Raw genomic sequence first — 20,425 nt, 5'->3', positions numbered from 1 at the left:
ATGCTTGTATAGTGGTGGTTCGCTCATGAAAATGAATCATGAAAATGAAATATGGTTGCAATATTTTTCACCGAGTTCGGTCCTCAAACTATGTTTTTCTGATTCAGAAAAATAAGAAATGCTAGTAAAAAAAAAATCAGCTCCATACATGGATTTTTTTTTCGATGATACTGTCCCTTTAAGGAAATGGTACGGATCATCACTTTTTATCTGCTATCCTCTGATTACACGTACCTACAATGTTTTTGATTTTCAAAAGCTAGAGCACAATCATATTGTTCCAGGCATCCTCATAGCAGCTCACTTTTTTAAACGTATTGCAATACGTTGCAAATAGTGTGGTACATTGCACATGGCAAGTAAATAATGTACAACAATGTATCATTACGTCCACTACAACATGTGTTGTGTGCATGTCATGTTGTAGTGGACGTAATGATACATTGTTGTACATTATTTACTTGCCATGTGCAATGTACCACACTATTTGCAACGTATTGCAATACGTTTAAAAAAGTGAGCTGCTATGAGGATGCCTGGAACAATATGATTGTGCTCTAGCTTTTGAAAATCAAAAACATGTTAATTTATTCAAACTTGACGCCACATAAGCGTAGGAACCATGGGTGCAAGGGTGCAGCTGCACCCACAATATTTCTCCAGTGGGTGCAGACAATGTATTCTGCACCCACAATAATCTGAACCAAAAACCCCTTTTCTCATCAACACTACTTCCCATGCAGCACGGCAAATTCAGGATATGTTGCCTAATGCCTATATAGATGTTGCCTACTATCCATCTTTCGAATCATTTGCTACTGTGATGGTCTTAAAAACTTACATTTGTGCTGAAAAAGGGAAATGGAGCATGCGATTGAACACATATCGAACCGATTTTTTTATTATAAATTTAGTCCGAACCTTTTGATGGGAAGGATTCACAAGGACAGAGCCACCGCTAAGCGAAGCTTGTTGCGATGACCCTGCCCTCTACCCTCCGATCGCGCAATTCCGATTCTATGGCAGAATTTAGAGTCCAAAGTTTAACGTGCGCACAAAGCCGCGCACGGCCGGTCCCCTCGCTGACTTCGCCTGGCTACGGTCTGCCACCAACACCATACCTGTCAAGAGGCCCATAAATGTCGAGCGCTCGTCGCGCTTCGAACCCGGAATGTCATAACCGGGAACGCGTGCTCTCACCACGCGGAGTCCAGCGCTCTAACCAACTGAGCTACGGGACCGGCTCAGTCCGATGACCCACTGTCAAAAATGTTAGCCCGATATCTTCGAAAATGGCTAAGTTGACCGCTTTTACTTTTTGCGGTAGTCAATATTGACAATATTAACCCTCGCATGTGTGCGGCGTGTTCCAGCTTCTAATGTGTAGGGGGAGGGGGGGGGGGGTCGGTCGGACCCCCCCCTGCCGTTCGGCCCCTGATCGAGCTAGAGCTTCGCGAAAAAAACGAGGGTGTTTCCCGTGACGAGAAGAAGCCGATGATACCCAATTTTAAGGTCCTAGGTCATTGGTTGACCTTCCAGGTCAGGTAAATATTCCAAAAGTCGGGAAAATCGGGACCTGCTATAACTGCGTAAAGTGAAGCTGTTATCGGGTTTTTCGGGGTGCTGATCACGAATATCTGAGTGTTAGTTTTGATCACAGATGTTTTCTTCATGCATTTAGGCCAGATCGGGTCAGGTCAGGTCAGGTCAACCATTAGGCCTACCGGCTATCCATAGTAGGTGTCAACTACCACTGACGGCGTCGTAGCATGTTACGAAGGCACTAAAACTACTTCGTAAACGTTCAAATGGATGCTAAATTCGAAATCAGCCCGATAAACTACCCTAGAAACATGCAAAACTCGAAAAAGTGAAGTGTGAACCGAGGTCATCAAAGGTCAATGACCTGACCTGACCTTCAGGTGACCTTCAATCCCACCGTGATGCATGGGAAGAACATCATTTCGCATGTTTGGACGTCTACAATCACAAAAGACTGGAAACACGTGGATAATGTGAGCTGACATACGCCAAATCGCGATTCCGGCCGAACATGGTCTCGAGAATCAGGTCACAGGTCAAAGGTCTTTAGGGTCAGGGTCATGAAATTTTCAGAGTAGGCGTAAAACTGATCAACTCGAGGGTACTAAAAGTTTCGTCGCGATCAGCCGCTTTTTGCGCGAGTTATTTGCGTAAAACCATGGGGGGGTGTTCATCCGACCCCCCTACACATGCGAGGGTCAATGCTTCCAAATGCACTTATCGGTCGGTACCTTTTCGACATGGTACACCCTCAAAGCTCGTAACGACCCTTCGCTCGGGTGTCGCTCCCTACCCCCCCCCCCCCCCGCTTCACCGGCCATGGCTGGATTTCTGCACCCATGCACCCACAATGTTCCAGCCGTTCCTACGCCCATGTGATGGCGTAATGCCGAAAGCTTGTTTTACTGTTTTAGATATTTATTTTGCCTAAAATAAAAACACTTTGACATGCGTGAGATCATTTCAAGCCTCGTTAGAGTTCAGTTATGGTTCAGTCAACACCAAATTGACGGTTTTGATATTATTCTGGAAGACAGCTTGCGGCAATTGATTGACTATGCATACTTCTATCAAACAAGTGCCCTTCCTCTCTAACAAACCCTCGGTATCACGAAGCCATTCAAAAGCCAAGGAGGTGGTCAAGGTGCCCAGCTCCGGTACCGACCGCCCACTTCAACCCAGCTTCCGTGCCCACGGGCCCATTCCAGCCCATCTCCAGTGCTGTCCGACCATTCCAACTCAGCTGGGATACTGACGGACCATCCCACTCCCAACCTCCGTACTGACAGACCATTCCACCACACATTCGGTACCGAGGGACCATTTCAACCCTCCGATACCGACGGACTATTCAAGCCCAGGTCCCGTACCGTCGAATCATTCAAACCTACGTAAGCTCCGGCACAAAGTGACTTTTTTAGCCCAGCTCCGGTACTGTCGGGCCATCCCAGCCCACCTCAGTATGGTGGGGCCGGCGAGGTGCCCGGGCCGCGGCCTGTATGACGTCACGGCCGTTTGACCCGCCCGGCCGGAGCTGAGCTCGGTTTTCTGACTCGGAGCTGACCGGCGAATGTTTTCTGTTGAGCCATCCACTCGTAAAGTTGCGTGGTCTGGGTGATTCTGCGGGCAGCGCGGACTGGTCTGTCTGCGCTGAGGCGATAAACGGCGGCTGTATGGACGGCGCGGCCGGAGGGGCGGCCGGCGCTCAGCAGTCAGCCGTTAGCGCAGAATGGGCGACCAAATGGCAGCGGGTGTCTGCCAGGGTGGGACGGAGGCGATTGGGCCGCAGCTGAACAATGGTGGAGAGGCAACACATAGCGCCAGGAGACGTCGAGACGTTCACCGTGCACAGTAAGGCGCGGGTATTTAGAGCGTAACTATTACGCTAAATTTAGTTTTGAACTCAAATGTTTTACGACTATGTATCAATTTAAATGTATATATCTTCGCACGGTGTCTAGGAACACAGTTCCATCAATAAATTAATCTTAGCGCTGACATAAGCGCACCTTATTGCAGAGAGTAACAATTCATCACATTCACCAACAAAGAAGCGGGTCTTTATTTTATCTCGTCCCTATACAGTCTCGGGTTTACGGTCCCCGATGCCCGCTGACAGAGCTCGATTAGGATAATGCCCATCCGGTTCTCACCTGCACAGTCGTCTGAGACACATCCGAAATGAGCTCCGACAGTCCCCGGACGGGCTCCGACGGTCCGCGGCGGGCTGCTGAGCACACAGGACGACTTCTGGGATAGGTCCGAAAACCACTCACCAGCTCCTGTTATCGCTGCGAGACAGGCCGCACGGACAGTGGAATCGTTTGTTACATCTGAAACTGCAATGATCGGCGATATAGGCTGCCTTATGCTTCTTCAAGGAACAGCTTGTGCAGTGGGCACAGTGTATTTTATGTTGCCTTGGATGTCGCGGCAAGCATGTTAGTCGATGCAGTGTAAACAGACAGAGAGTCTGCTCGGTTTCAGGTCTCCCCGGGCGACGGACCACTCTACTAGCGTGAGGCGAAGGCTAACGGGCCCACTTATCCCCCATCGCCCCATATCCCCATATCCTGCCCTCTCGACGGTCGAGTGCTGTAGTGTGTGCGAGGAGGGCAGTGAAGACAGAGCGAATGGTCGGCCCGGTCAATTACTGGCCGGCTAGCTGCGCTTATTGTGGCCGGTCCGGTGGCGAGACACAGCGCGGCGGAAACGGTCTCTCGGCCGGGCCCGCTGGGACTGGCCCATTGTGGCCGCCAGTCGCCACCCCGCCCAATGACGGGCCGTGCAAGGGGATAGTGACTGCGACCCAGCCCAATGAGCGAAATAATGCCTCGAGAACCGGAGGAGGGCACCAGCGAGTGATAACGCCGGTGAGGCGAGCCGATCTACGTTGCCGACTTTTTGTGCTGAAAAGAGAAACTGTATCTAAATTAATTGGCCCAAACAAATAGCAAAGGATGAAAGTAATCAGGTGGCTTGCTCTGAGTCATGACCCTCAATTTTAGCCTGATTGTGCGCCATTTTCGGATAATTATCACGTCCCCAACCGTCAGTGCTGCTAGAGCAAGTTGGCATACCTCTACTGGTCAAACAGCAGCATGGCAAGTTCTTGCTTAAAGATCAACTGTAAACGCCCCACGGCCTAACGTTTCTCTGCTGCGGAGCAGGTCCATTGGCAGGCGTGACGAACCGCATGGGCCCCAACACGTGGAAGCTGTTACGGAAAGTTAAAAGAAGTAGACATGTTAAACGGCCGGCTCCCGGAGCATAACTTTGAGTGCGATCGCTTGAGGAGTCCAAATATAGGGGCTGGACGTGCGGTAGCACATTGTGGGAGCATTTTGGGTGATGCCCCAGCCAACTTGTGAACGCTGAATGTCGATGTCGCCTATTCTAGCTGGTCCCTAATACTATTTCAACTTTGAGCGCGATCGGTTCAAGTTATAACTGAAATTATAACCGGCCAGAATTTGACTGGACGTGTGCGCTGTCCCGAATTTCTGCCGAGACGGCAGCACACTGTGACCAACGACATTATGTAAATCCAGTTAGCCCCGAGATGTTTCAAATTACACAACCTAATTTTCCGGTGGGCGCCTCTAGCCTATTACTTTGTTTCTTTCGAGCGTCGACAGCAGTAGAGATTCGCAGCCCAGTGCGTAGCATTCGCTTGATTTATACTAACTAGTAGAATAAACGTACTTCACACTCTTAGGTAACCGACGTGCTTATAAACCTTTGTGTCGAATGAACCTGAGCATAAACTTGGGACTCTTTTTGTTTTAACCTCGTTCGCACTTTTGCCTAAAAAAGAATAAATCTCTTTGATTGATAAATTGTCAAATAGCAGGCTGTCATCGCGTCTCCAAGGAGCCCGAGCGGAAAATCACTGTAGACCCTCCGTTCGGCCTCCCCCCCCCCCCCCCATAGGCAGGTATAATGATGGCTGCAATCAGCCGCTCCGATTGTGATCTGATGGCGGCGATATTGGCGCATTTGGCTGTTTGTCGCCGGTGCGTCGCGCGTCGTCACCCGTGCGCCACACATCGTCAGCCACTGATGGGGCGATCAGTGGCGGGCGCGGGCTACCAGAGCAAACACGGCGGTCAGCGCCGGCAAAAACAGCGCTCCCCGCTCCCTCCCGACCCACCAATTCCACACGCGCATTAGGTACTGCCTCCTCCCCTATCTCCCATTCTCCCTCCCTCTTTCTCTCCTCTCTCTCTCCTCTGTTTCTCTCTCTCTCTCTCTCTCTACCTCTCTCTTTCTCTCTGTTTCTCTCTCTCCGTCTCCCTCTCTCTCTCTTTCTTTCTCTCTCTGTCTGTCTGTCTGTCTCTCTCTGTCTCTCTCTCTCTCACTCTCTTTCCATCTCTCTGTCGTTCTTTCGGTTACATACAGTCAGTTTCCGATTTGTTAAACTAGTGATACTCGCGTATAATGAGTAGGGTATGTCTGCTTTTTCCCAAAGCAGACGTCCAAACTTCCAATCATCTATCGAGTTAATCTGAAACTTTGAACTCTGGATTCTAGAGCTCTACTGGTCTAGTGTGGCCATGCTAATCAACTCACTTTGTTGTTTATTGCTTTTTCAACCAAAAATGCAGCTCAAGCATTTTGAAATGATTGTGTCGGGGGACGGCGGTACGAGGAACTGCGGACAAAGAACGACAGTATTTTATTCGTACATTTGAGGAGCCTGAATCCGGGGCGGCGCTTTGAAAGCTACCTCGCAATAAATAGCGGATCAACAGGCAGCCGCTATTCGGAGAGGCGTGATATGGACATTCCTCTTCCCTCTCTGCTGAATTTATAACGTCTGACGGAGCGAGCAGCGGCAGCAGTAGACCGCCAGGCCTCGCGCCGCGCGAAGGCTCACCAAAGATATTCGAAGTGATTGAACGGACGTACAGGAATATCAATTAGGTGCACGTGAAAAGCAGTTCAATGCATGCGACGATTTTGTGAAGCATACGAAGTGTAGATTTATTAGTGTGTGTTGTAACTTGTAGCTACTGGCTGCTTGGAACTGCCTATCAAAGTGTGATATAATCTTCACTACCAATGTGATGCGGCGCGGCAGACAGTCTGCTCTGGAGGGAGACCCAGACAGGGTGGATTCTATTCGCACTGGGAAGACAACGGGAGATGGGACAGCTGACTCTCGCTGCTGAGAGACCGCAATTCAATTAGCTACGGGACTGTATGTGTAGGTTTGTTGTTATTCATAGTGTTTTTTCTTTTTATGGGGGAGCACTGAGGCCTCCAGACGGGCTCCTGATGTCAGTTAAAGCGGCCTCTCCTACGAGCGGAGGGTGCGAGATCTGAGTGCGAGGTACTTACCAATGCTATCACCTGCTATCAAAACCTGCCATCACCACATGATAGCAGACGGGCATGAAAAACGGGCAAAGTTTTCTATTACCTACTATCTTTATGTGTAACATATTTACAAAAAAAAAAAACATATGGCCGCTGTTTAATGTGCCGTATGTATATCAAATAGTCTGGCTCGTGTGTCATTCCGCTTCCCTAGCCACAAGGGTGGCTAAACGTTCATTGCTATTAGTTATTTGGGAGATTGGTCTCATACGAATTTCCCTTTTGCACAATGGCTAGTGGAATCTTTCGCTCGACGATCACAGCTTCGTCAAGACACTCATGGCCACTCAGTCAACTGACATATGGTCATCGGGTAGATAAATGTTTGAACCACTTTCAACACGGTATGTAGGCAGCTCCACATAGCTTGAAAACCAAAGGCATCTTTTATTTTAATCGATTATCGCATGCAATTAAAATTCGTAATTTCTCCTAGGTAGGACCTAAATCATAAAACTGGCACTCGCGTCCGTTGAATACAAATCCGTGTTCATCGCTAACGTCACACTATGCGTCTAATTAGTTTTCAGTCTTTGAATAGACAGGCTTATGGCGATGAAAAGCGATGGAGGTATGAAAAGCTCGTGCTACCCTTGCTCTGTTTTATCAAGACAATGCGACCACAAGCCAGGGAGCGGCAGCGGGAGCATAAAAATGCGCCCACAAACCGAGAGGAATAGGCGTCGGCTGCGGCGAAGCTCAGCTGTCGCCACAGCCGGGCCATCCGTCTGTAAATAAAGGCGGCACCAGTCGCCGGGCCGACCGGAGCTGCCAACTCACAGCTCTCACGGACCCCTGGTCCTCACCATCGAGCGGCGGTGTTCGGTCAGGTCGCCGGTGAGGCGCGCCTGTTCTGCCTGCACCTGACCGGACCCACGCCGCGCCGCCCCCATCCATCAGGACTGAGGTGCGGCCCGGACACCCGGAGGGGACTGACGACAGCCGCCGGCCGCCATATTGTGCGGCCGCAGCGAGTTATTGCCGTCCCTCCACTCTCGGCGGGCGAGCGAGACTCAAACGCAGCCGGCCGCGGCAATAACAGCCGCCGCCGACTGCAGTCTGCAGACGGGACGGGTTACGGCTGCAGGGGAGAGGAAACGGGACACAGGCACAGCTGCTGGGGGGACAACAGGACACAGCTGGTGGGAGACAGCGAGACGCATCCGTTATGAGAGACCACGAGATGGGGTTTTAGCTGCTGGGGAAACAACATAAGGGACACAGCCGCTGGGGAGACAACAGACACGGCTGCTTGGGAGAGAAAGGGATGGTGTTTTAGCTGCTGGGGAGACAACAGCAGGGGCACAGCTGTTGGGGAGACAACGGGAGACAACGGGGCCGCTGCTGCAATGAGAGTAAACGGGATACAACTGCTGGGTGAGACAACGGGAAGGGCTACAGCTGCTACGGAGACAACAGGTCACTGCTGCAGGGGAGCTGACGGGGAGACAGGGGAGACACAGCTGACGCGACACATCTGTACCGCCGAGGACACTGAGGCCAAGCACTGGAGGAGCATCCCAGGCTGCTGTTGAGATGAAACACCGCCGGTGGGACTGCTTGAGAGATACGAAGAAACTGTCGATGAATTGATATATGCCTGCTTTTTTCCCAGATGGTCAATTGACCGATCACCAAGGGGAATTTTAACGGCCAGAGACGGGCAGGTGTGGCGAATAACACTGCGCTGCAGAAAACGGAACCGGGCAGAGTTTCACGCTCTGGAGCAGAAAACAGCAGCCGTCTTCGAAGCCTGCCCTCCAAGAGGCCATAAATAGTGCAGCCATAAACCTTATCGGAGGGTCACAGGCGCCGCCCACCCGTGATTTCCAGCGGCGCTGATCCATCCATCTTTGGACATCGGGAAACTTATCAGCGCTGTGAGAGAGCGGAAGCTGTGCCACTGTGAGGTGGCAGCTGTCAAACGGTCGTGCCACTATGAGACGTCGGCTGTCAATATGAGGCCGTGTCATTGTCTGTAGCACTGTCAGGCCTTGTCACTGTGAGGCGTAACCCCTGGTGAGTCTGGTGGTGAGGTCATTCTGCCGCCCCTCTGACCGGTCGGTCACCACATCCCCCCATACCGCTGGTGTGGGCGGCCGTGACCCGTGAGACCCGAAAAGTCAGCCGGCCGCCGCTCCATCTATCCTCATTGGCAGCGCGGCGTGCCGCTGCCGCCGGCGACCGAGCGAGTATGATGGGCGGCCGTTGGACCGAGCGACCCGGCCGCCTTGGACCGCCCTGGACGGCCCTGGACCGCCCTGGACGGCCCTGGACCGCCCTGGACCGCACTGGACGGCCCTGGACGGCCCTGGACCGCACTGGACCGCATTGCCTACTGGGTGGCACTGGACCGCCCTGGACCGCCCTGGACCGCCCTGGACCGCACTGGGCGGCACTGGGTGGCACTGCCCACTGTATAACGGCACTGGACCGCACTGGGTGGCACTGCCCACTGTACGGCACTGGACCGCACTGGGTGGCACTGCCCACTGTACGGCGCTGGACGGCACTGGACCGCAATGGACCGCACTGGGCGGCACTGGACGGCACTGGGCCGCACTGGACGGCGCTGGACTGCACTGGACACCAGGAGCTGATGCCACTGATCCCACTTACCACACAGGCCTCTTACAAAGGTCTCTTACCACACTGACTTTTCTGAGCCTGGTGTCCCGTCAGAGTGGCAGTCCTGGACTTCTGAACGTCGCCTCACTGTAATTTTGTCACATTTACAGCAGCCGTTTTGATCTTGTGACATCTTGCAGTTCAGTTATTAGTCGGGGGCGACACGGCACGAGAGCAACCCATGTTGCCGGTCCTCCGGATTATTTCTCTGGGCGCTGGTCTGGGTCCGGTGCTCCGGATTATTTCTTCTGGTGTCGCGTTGTCCGTGCATTGGCGCTGCTGAGTGGTGGTGTTGGCCTTACAGGCTGGTCGCTGGTGCTGGTCTTCCACGTCCGTTGCTGGTGGTCTCTGTTGACTGTCCTGTTTTCCTCTATCGCTGGTCCTCTAGGCTAGTCGCTGTGCTGTTTATCTGAGGAGTCTCCTCTCTCCTCCCAGTACTGGCACAGTCGGACCCGGCGCACAGCACTCCTCTGGGGAGAGGTGGGAGAGGGAGAGTCGACTCCTCTCGCCCCAGGAGGAGCCCGAGACAGGCGGGCCGTCGGAAATGCCGCGGCATTCCGTACATGTACGGCGCTGCGGCCGCACTGGGAGATGGGCCGCCGCCGGCGCCAGCTAACGATATGAACATGAATACATACATGTCTGGCTGTAGGCGGCCAGATCAGTGCGGCGCACACGACACCGCCGCCAGCGCACTCGCGGCTATGGGAGACACATTTGTGCAAATGGGAATGGTAGAGTGCCAGTTTCGAATACAAAGTAGGACAAACGCTCGCTCACCTATAGTAAAATCCAAAGATATTCATTCGTACATGTGCCTAGATAGGTACTCTTCCAGACCCTATCGATTGAAAGATTTAATTTAAAAGCAATATGGGACTGTTTGATGTACATCAAACCATACGAAGGATATTTATAGAAAGAAAAATCATCAATCGCCTTAAAGATAAAGTAAGCTGCCAGTCGGGTTCACTATAGCGTCGCAGCGTCTCTTGGCCCCGACGGAAGTCGAGCTCGACGCGAAAGGTCGGCCCAGATTCGCGGAGCGGTCTCCTCTAGCGGAACATAGCTGCCGGAATAACGTCTGAGCGAGATGCAAATGGGAACAGTTTTCAGCTATCAAAGTCGAAAAGTCGAAAGCCCAGAAATTTGTTTCATCGGACGAACCGGATCTATAATTATACTTCCTTCCGAGCATGAATTATCACTTTGATGCAAAGGTGACGTGACGCTGTTCAACGGTAAAGTCACATGATAATATCATTCCAATCATTGAATGAAAATTAATCTTGCGCTTTTGTTCATTGCTATAGACGCACACACAGTGCGAAATTATTCACGATATATCATGGTCACATGGAGGCGATATCTGCCACTAATCGAGCAGCTCATTTACCATTATAACGGTGCAACTATTCTCCGCTTCTAGCACTCTGATATATCTTATACAAAAGTTATTAATCGCCCCATTTAGGTACCAGCAATTTCTCCTACAGATGATGTGCGTTAATCACACACATCTCACAATAATTCCACTTTACTAGCGGAAATCGTTCAGAATGATTTGGCTATTATAGTGCATCCAAGCTGTGATGAGAAACAATAAATCTAGGGGTATGTGCTAATGGGTATGCACAAGTTTCAACTGATGATATCAAAACATAGAATAACAGCCTGATCTAAGGGTTTCAATCCTTTCAGCGGACTGCTTAGCAAGTCAACTCAGAAGTTCTTTACACGCTTCTTCACATCTTTCCATGCGGTAGTTCTTATTCGGGGCTGTTCGTCGTGCCGATAGGGATCTCAAGCTATGCAACATGGGATAACTACCTACTGCACGTTATGCGTCGCGGTGCCAGCCAGTAGCCACCGCCTCTGGGGTGAATCCGCGCTGACGTGCCCGCCGGCGGCGCCCCGCGACACAATGGCCTTCAATATCGGCCACGGCGCGGCCAATATGCAGCGCGTTATCGTCAGAGGAGCCCAGGCGTGAGATTCGCGGCATAAATAGTGGAATGGGGGCTTGCGGCTCTGCTCGGCTCTGGAATAATTCAGATGCAAGGACTGTACCCGAATGTTAAATGCGTTCTTTATGTACCAATTGCCACAAAATGTTATACCTACCTACCCATTGGTTCCATGTGAAGTGATTTTGTTTTGAAGACAATGCATTTAAGGGCACATTATATGCAAATTTTGGGTATACATTTGGGTGTGTGGGTGTACATACCTACATATATTTATCAAAGGCATTGAAATAAAGCAATCGTCAGAAAGGCGTTAAAAAGTATGCTCAAGATATGCACAGAAAGGGATGTTGAAGGTGAGTCCAACACCATTTTAATGCGTTTACAGAGTCTAGATCCGTCTATTATTAATGAAAAGAAGGTAGGTATTGAGATACCTACCCAAAATAACTGACTCGCGACTCTCGGTTCGAAGCACCTTTCAAACTACTTCCACGCATGAAATCCGTCACGTAATCGTGATAGTGATAATTACATATGTTACATTAGGCTGTTGAAATTATACCATTTCACGGGGTGTGGACATTGAGCGGCGGTGTCAAGGGGACGTCTGACTGCCCCCCTCCCCCCCCCCCCCGGAGCGGTGACCGGCGCCCCCTCTGCCCCGGCCCAGCTGACGGCAGCCCGGTCGGGCGCAGCTGGTCAGTATTGGGGCGCCAGGCGCTCCTGATGGTAAACAGAGCCACCAGATTACCGAAGAAATCGGGCCGAGCCGTGCGGAAAGCCGCGCACAATCGGGGATCAGTCTGACGGATCGGGCACAAATTTGTAGGGCGAATAGAAAACCACCTGACTGAAGTGAAAAGTCCTGCCTATTTTTATCCCGTTCTGCTTATCATCCTACTTCGTGTAAAATGCGGCATATTGCACATTAATTCTCTCCGCCCACCCTTTCCATATATGGATGACACTCGGCGTCTCGTCTTGAGACAGATGTACTCTATCAATCACAGCGCCACCCAAATAGGAAATCGATACGTCCTCAGCACTCGCATTTGCTGTCGGCGCCAGTCCTTTGGGAAACGACACGCGGTCTTTCAGTGGCGAGCCCTCATCTATTTCAGTCGCCGAATATAGGCCTTCTGTGACGGCGTGCACATTTTTCTCTCCAACACTACTCGCCCGGATCGGCCGAGCGGTCTGGAGTTGCAGCAACCCTCTGAGTGCGCTTCCGTTATCGTCTAACGATGAGCGAACGTTGACCCCTCACATTATCACAACCTACCACATTCTGATAGATACGGCCTACACTTTGGCGCCACGGATTGGGGCAGGATATTGGTGATCAGCGTTTATTTCACCATGCCAGCACGGGCTTTCCACATTGCACCGCACCGTATACCGTAGGTACCGTACCATACCGTACTGTGCCGTACCGTACTGTACCATACCATACCGTACCACGCCACGCTCCGTGTGGATTGTCCATGATGGTAATATATATGTCGTAGGCATCGGCTGAAATCCGGCATTTCATGAAATGCCTAACCTTGAACCTGCTTGCACCTACATAGCATATCAAACCATTAGACCTAGCCCCTTACGTGTTATGTGAAAAGTAAATTGGTTAGATAAGGTTAGGTTACATTAGGTAAGGTCGGGTTAGGTGTTGTTGTTTAGGTTTGGTGCTGAGCAAGCGCCAAATAATGCAACCCAAACATGGGATGAAATCCGGCATTTCATGAAAAGCCTAGGCTTTCCACGTAAAGCCTGGGCATTTCAAGAAATACCGGATTTCACCTGATGCCTGCGACATACATATACATTCATGCATACATACATACCACATCGTACTGACCTACAGCTCAATATAAATAATTCCGCACCGCTTCGTAACAGCGAGTACCACTCTCAGTACCTGGACTCCCATGTAGTACTTACCCTTCGCCGCATAACTCGTCCGTAGGCCGGGGAGAGGGGGGGTGGGGGAGGGAAGGGAAGATGCCGGCGGCTTCCCGGACTTATCCGCTGTACTGGTTCTGGTCGGACCACTGCCGCCAGAGGCAACTCAATATGAGCACGGCCGACCGGCGCGGCCAGCGCGCGCGGTCATCTGCCCGGCCTGGCCGCGCTCTGCACGGCCGGTCCGTGCCGTGGGGGTGCTGGGAGAGTCTGGGGAAGTACGGGTGATGCATCCGGTCAGGTGACGGGTCTGCCGACTGGTGGGGCCGCTCATGTAAGAGCAAAGACCGCCCAGTGAACTGGGGAGTAGATACGCAACGTAAATCCATATTTTGCTTTGAATGCATGTATGATGTAGATTTGTAGAAATGATGTAGAAGGTAGATTTTGACAACATTGCGCATTGCCTCCTATGTACATTCAACAATGTACATTGTGCATGTATATTCTTGTATTTTGCAGTGGTCTATGCTTGTTGCGCAAGGGTGTTGTACAAGGGCGGGATTTGTAAAAAGCTTGAGTCTGCCACCAGTTTATATAAGACAAAACATTAAATAGAAATTTCACTAAAAACGGATGCCAAACTGTGTTAACTATGTTTCACACTTTAGCATTGTCTCTTCCTGTTCACTGTCGCCCCCGGCCCTTCGGTCGGCTGTAGTGTGGTCAAAAGACTGCTGTCGTCTTCCTCAGCGCCATTGGCATGCCGTCCTCCATCGATTCAGTCGCCACCTGTATGGAGCTGCGTCTGCTATGTTTGATGACGTCAAATACGGCTTGACGCACCATTCACCGGCGAAAAAGAAGTCTTTACGCCCGCACATTCATGGCAACGATCCATCCTCCGTCCATTCGTCGCTTACTTTCACGTAATGAAGTGTTTCACCTTGCAGATCCAGAACTGCTTGGTACGTTTTTCGGATGTCATATCAAAAACAAATCGTTGGTTACTGGGTAAAATAACGATGAACGCATCAGCAATGCTATTACTTTATCTAATTTACTAAGAAATGTCCGCATCGGGGTGACTGACGTCTAATATCAGCCTGTCCATTTCCGTACGAAGCGTACCACATTAGCAGTGAAGTATTAATATAAATTTCCACAACTTTGCACACGCCTAATTTCTTCACTTCCCACATGGTCATTCTCTGATAGATAGTATGCAGGTCGTAGGTGTTCTGCGTGCCATCAAGTCCTGTCATTATTACGTAATATTGCCATTATGCTGGACCTAAATGATGGGGAAGTAATTCTTTCCTTTTCGTTCACTTAGTCTTGTGACAAATATTTCTCGTTTTCATTGCATAATTGAAGCATTAGGTGCTGGCCACAGAAAAGCGAGACGCGGGCTTGTCCGCTGAGTATTGGAATTCGATTCTCATTCTTATATTGCCGCATCCCATTATGGGCGATATTGGCGACGGAGACACAACTATCCGTCGTTCGTTGCTCGCTACCCTGATATATGACCGTCTCTTGACAGTGTTGTGAAAATTGCACCATAGCAGGAAGTATAACATGGCAGGTCGGGACCATAGGCGCGGGAGCCGGGGGGGGGGGGGCAGTGGGGGCAGCTTGCCCCCCCCCAGCTCTGGGGCCGTGGGGGCGATGCCCCCACAGCTTTGAGACGGAATACCACACTTTTTTTGCAAATGTTTTCTTTTTTTGTTGAAAAAGCCAAGGGATGAAAAATAAGTGGCCTAAAACCGGTGAGAAAACTAGATTTAGGGGTACCCTAGGTTGATCTCTATTATGGTGTGCCCCCCAGTCTGAACGTAGTTCCCGCGCCCCTGGCCGGGACCGAAGCATTCCGTCCGAGACGGATGGTACAAAATAGATAGTCAATAAGGCAGGTCGACCACACTACTTTTCAAGTTCAGGTCATTCGGTTATAGTCAGCCGACTGGCCACATCGGTCCTCGGGGTATCGGGACGTCGGCCGGCGTGGCGGTCTGGCACTTGAACATGACGTGACGATAGGCTGCCAGTCGTGGTGGCATCAATAAGGTGATGTGACAACATGACATTTACTAATGTCACAAAGTTCTTCGGAGCGAATGTCTATCGTATGATCGTCTATCGGTCGACCTCAAAGTCTACCGTCTCATAACTCATGTGCTGTGTGTTTGTCGGAGATGTTAACTGTATGACACAAAGTCTGACTTCCCCCCCCCCCCCCTTTCTCTGCCACAGTCTGTTCGACTCGGTGCGGCAGCAGCAGCAGCAGCAGCGGCAGCAGCAGCGGGCGCCGGGCCGGCCGTGGTCCTCCCGCCGCCGGCCCGGCCCCGGCACCGACTGGACACTGCTCGCCGAGGACTGGGAGGACCGGCAGGAGGAGGAGGAGCAGCAGGAGGAGCGGGCCGGCCGGCCGGCGCGCTCCACCAGCTGGCTCACCTCAAACACCACGGCACGCTCCGTGCTGCCGCCCGACTACGACATGCTCGAGAAGCCGCGGTCACCGGTACCCGGTCAGTGCCGCGGACACGGACACAAGGACACGGACACACGGACACGGACACACGGACACGGACACACGGACACGGGCACACGGACACGGACACACGGACACGGACACACGGACACGGACACACGGACACGGACACACGGACACGGACACATGGACACGGACACACGGACACGGACACCCAGCACAGCAAACCAAAACCATGGTGTACGGTGCTGATTGATACGGTGCTAGTTTTGAATGTTTTATACGAAAAGCTTGCATCCATCCATTTCATGCTTTTATTCCCTTAGCTTCTGCTCATTCCTCAGTTCCTCGGCTTATGTGGAAATATAAATGTAGGTGTAGCGGAGCCGTCCTTCTTGATGAGTGTCCAAGATCCATTAGACTGGCTACAATCTATCCAGCGTTCTATTAATCTTTGAGACAATTAAGCTCGCCTTATCGTGGCGAGCACTGGCTACGAAATAAATGTGATGCTTTATCTGGTTTCAAAAGCATTCAACATGTCGGTTGGTTTGGCTCCACCAGCATCATTCCTAAATTTGTCTTTGCGACACTGGAATATCTGTTCTGTTTTCAAATGGATGTGTGTGCGTTAGCGTATTTACTACCATCATATGTCAGACTACGAACTCGACGGTCCAAGTGGCCAGAAATATGGGTGACTGTTACTGCAAATATGCATCCAATGTCCGCCTGAATTGGAAACGTCTTCAATATTATAATCAGATCATCCTATGAATTTCACTATGTGTTCTCAAAATGATTTATTTTATTATTGGCGACGAATAAAGTTAAACGCGTTTTTAGTTACTTGAAGTCTGTTTAATGCTCACTATCCGCTGTTTCCCGTGTTTCGCCAGTCAGCGATGTCGGCTCACTTCCGTCACCGTACTCGGTCTGCCGCTCCTTCATCAGTCAGATAATTTGACGGCCATCCCTGAAACTCCCTGTGTGATGAAGGGCACCACTTGGCGGCTCAACCGTTCTCAGGAGTCATTGACTCACAGCCAGGGTGTAATTAGTTTTGCGAGACGATGGAAGGGCTTAAATCTTGAAAGGTCATGTATTACTGACCAGCTGAGAAACCAGGGCCTTTGCAGCAAGTGCCGCGGCAGAGACTTTCAGCTGTTGTTACGAAGTTTCAGATCTTTTGATGACTTAATTCCGCTAAGAATATGAATTACTAAACAAACTGCGGCTTCAAGGTGGTATACTTTTAAAAACTGTTGAAAAGACTGGAGGTCATCCAGTTGGCACCATTTAAAGCTCAAATACAAAACGCTTGCGAAATCTAGCATGCACGATAAGATAGTAATAAGTTCCACTACTCCACAGCCCGCTGAATGGCTTGTCATTACTCAGCGCTGCGTCTGCTCCGCCCTGCAGCAGTGCGCTGTGGAGTCTCTGCGAGTGCGGTCCGAGAGGCACGGTCCAGCGCTCCGTGACGGGCACGTGGCCACTCCCGGCGCTCAGCAAATAAAACCCGGACCGATAACTGCCGGCGTTGTGTCAGCGGGCGGAGCGGTGACCGCTGAGTACCCCCGCCTCTCTGGGCCGCTCAGTTCGCGCTCTCCCTCCGACCCCACCGGCCCCCACACCAGACAGAGACCCCGCCGACCTCGCCGGACCCAAGGACCGCAGCCACAGGCGCAGCCCAGTCGAGACATGACAAATTTAGACCGGTGCCCGGGTCGACAGTCGTGGGTAGCGACCGCCCTCGACACACCAGCGAAATGAAACGCGCCGGAATGCGTTTTATTGTAGCTTGAGCGAAATTAAATCGGTGCTGTTCATTCTGGGATTTGAATAAACGAGAATTAAATGCACTACTTTCAGCATAAACTTTTCCATCAAGAAAGGAGGTGAGATAGCGAAGGTAAAAGAAGGGAGGGTTTCCAGGAAAAGCGAATGTCAGAATCCGAAGGCACCGTTTGAGACGTCACACTCGCTGTCGATGGTAATTACCTTTCTTGATGAAAATGTTTGACTAAGCTAAGTTTAAATAAAATGCACAAATTTATTCAAAGTGTGCAACTTCATCGGATAATAGGTGAAACTGCCCTACAATTTTTAAAACACTCTCAGAAGAAGCTCACAGCTCAAGACTCAGTCACAACTGACAGCTCTCGGAAGATAACAGATGCAACTATCTGGAGTTAGTTTGACTGCAGTTCCTCATTTCTCTTCTCTAGTATATTCAAATCATTATTTTTTAAATTTTAATGCACACAGCTAGCCAGTAAATTTTGATATTAACGCAATTGGCATGTGACTATAGATATTTCATATTGGTATGTGGTTATTGGTAATTATCCTGTCTCTATCGTGGGTGTTCTGTTTAATTCAACAACGCGTTGCCATAGAACAGCCTACAACGACTGATCTGCATGGGCGGAGGGTCTGCCGAGATGCCGCCATCCACCGTCAGCATACATTGCCGCAGAACATGCATACCACTGCTGCAGGTGCTGATAAGATATTCTCTCTGTTCTAGGGCAGCCACTCAAGGTTTCCCTCAGCCTGAAAGTCAGGGATATTCAAGACATCAATGAGGAACATATGGTGAGACATTTCAAATGTGTAGTTAAGATTTTCAGCAAATTCTGATGGAAAGTAGCTAGACTGCATCATTTATGGTGTGTAAACTATTCTATTCATTAACGCACTCTCTTATCGATGTGATGTCGGTGCTCAATGTTGTGCTCGGTAGAGGTTTATCAAGCACCTGATTGGTGCACGGGCTGATACCGTTATCTGGGCCCTACTGCAGTCTAGGTATACTCTATTCGTACAGCTTCACATATTTTGAAGTTCTGTCGCCTAAAATGATCAAAGACTGAACTGCAGTTGTGACAGTTACCAGATCAAAGCCGCATTATGCTTACGCAGCGCTGTTATTTCCCATAGAGCACCACTGATCGGCCTTTGAAGAATGAGGCGTTTTTGTTCCAAAATGGACAGAAACGGATAGCATAGCAGTGGCGCTTCATTATAAAGCAAAATTAGGTAACCTCTCCTGACATAGAGCAATTGGAAAATTTCACATTATATGGTACCTGCCCTGCACAGACATAAACTTAAATCGGTATCTGAACCCTCGCCGGCCGAGGGGGGTGCCGCCCCCATAGGATTGTTTTTTTTTTCCGCGATAACTCCAAACACGCCGGCGATACAGAGCTGACACTTAGCATACTTGACCTTTGATTCAGGCCAAATCGTTTGACACCAACCGCATTTTCGAGTCAGGTCAGGTCACTGACCTATGACGTTATAGGTGAACCTCTGCACGGTCTTCAGATGTCGCAATTTCGTGACGCCCTCACTGCCCGCGGAGCTTTCACAGGGAAATGAAACTTGCAGGACATAGTATCCATTAGGAGTCTCACAACTTGTATATCTCGGATTTTTCCTAAAGGTCATATGAGGTCAGGTCATTTTCGTGACCTCACCATTACCTGAGTCAATGGGGAAAAGGAAAACTGCTATTCTGGCGCCGGGAACGATCCCCAACTATCTCAAGCACACAGAATCGTGATTTCATGCACTCCTTGCAAGGTTGAATGCGTCACTTTTGCAATGTTGACCTTGCGTGACGTCATTTATGACGTCATTAGCGTCATATTAGTTTTCGTTAATAACTCCCGATAAAATTGAGCCAGCGAGCCACCAATGGACTCAGGAAGACCTGCCGAATCGAATGATATGCGACATGACCTCCTTCGACCAAGTTTGTGACCTGGGGGCGCTGACCTGACCGTGACCTGAGTTGAACACCCTAAGTTGACCTCATCCAAACAAAAAGTATAGCATTCGACGCGCCTGAGCGAGGCAAACACGATGCTGCCAAAATCGCGGCTCTACGGCCATTTTTGCGAAGTTATTCACCAAAAACGGAACCGTACTTTGGGGCACTTGACCTGACCTCAGAGGTCACCGGTTGACCTAGGAGCTTAAAATCGGGTATCAAACTCTGCGTTTCGTAACGGCGCACATGCTCGTTTTTCCGCGACTTCCTAGCTCCACCAGGGGCGAAACGGCCGGGGGGTCGTACCCCCCCCCCCCCCCCCACCTCGGCCATCGCGTATGTAGAAAACCAATAGGTCCGGCGAATCACTTAATCACATTGGTAGGAACGTACACAATACCGCTATTGAAGAAGGTAATCATTTTACATGGAGCCGCTTTCCCAAACAAATGTTTCATTTACGGATGTGCTGTCACAATGCAAAGAACATATGTGTCTCGTGTATATTGGACTTGAACTTATAATTTCATCAAGTGGACGAAAGAGCATTATCAGTAGAATGTTTACTAGTTTCCTCAATTTTACTTACCGTGTCTGCTTAGAATTTTTATCTGTAAATGAAATATATTTTTGGTATTCAGTTATAATCTTGACTCAGATTCTTGACCTTTTTGCTGTCTACAGTTTACAGTTGCATGCAGCAGTGAACATGTATTTGTTTGCCTT

The 20,425-nt window shown here is 50.3% G+C and overlaps 1 protein-coding gene across 4 annotated transcripts in view; it reads left to right on the top strand.

Annotated features, from left to right (window-relative positions):
* Positions 1-20,425, top strand: part of LOC122389045 (glycine receptor subunit alphaZ1-like) — a 49,811-nt gene that overhangs the window by 12,137 nt on the left and 17,249 nt on the right. For 2 of the 4 annotated variants that reach the window (XM_043380722.1, XM_043380728.1), the window contains exons 2-3: positions 15,678-15,952; positions 18,449-18,516. In XM_043380722.1, coding sequence (XP_043236657.1) covers positions 15,678-15,952; positions 18,449-18,516 — 343 coding nt within the window. Of the gene's footprint in view, positions 1-15,566; positions 15,953-18,448; positions 18,517-20,425 lie in introns of those variants that run through there. The other 2 variants (XM_043380713.1, XM_043380707.1) reach the window with 1 other exon arrangement.

The sequence above is a fragment of the Amphibalanus amphitrite genome, unplaced genomic scaffold (assembly GCF_019059575.1).
Source record: "Amphibalanus amphitrite isolate SeventyFive unplaced genomic scaffold, NRLGWU_Aamphi_draft 000018F_arrow, whole genome shotgun sequence".
Classification (NCBI taxonomy): domain Eukaryota; kingdom Metazoa; phylum Arthropoda; class Thecostraca; order Balanomorpha; family Balanidae; genus Amphibalanus; species Amphibalanus amphitrite.
Note: the sequence above shows the minus strand (reverse complement) of the source record. Positions and strands in the feature narration are given on the sequence as shown.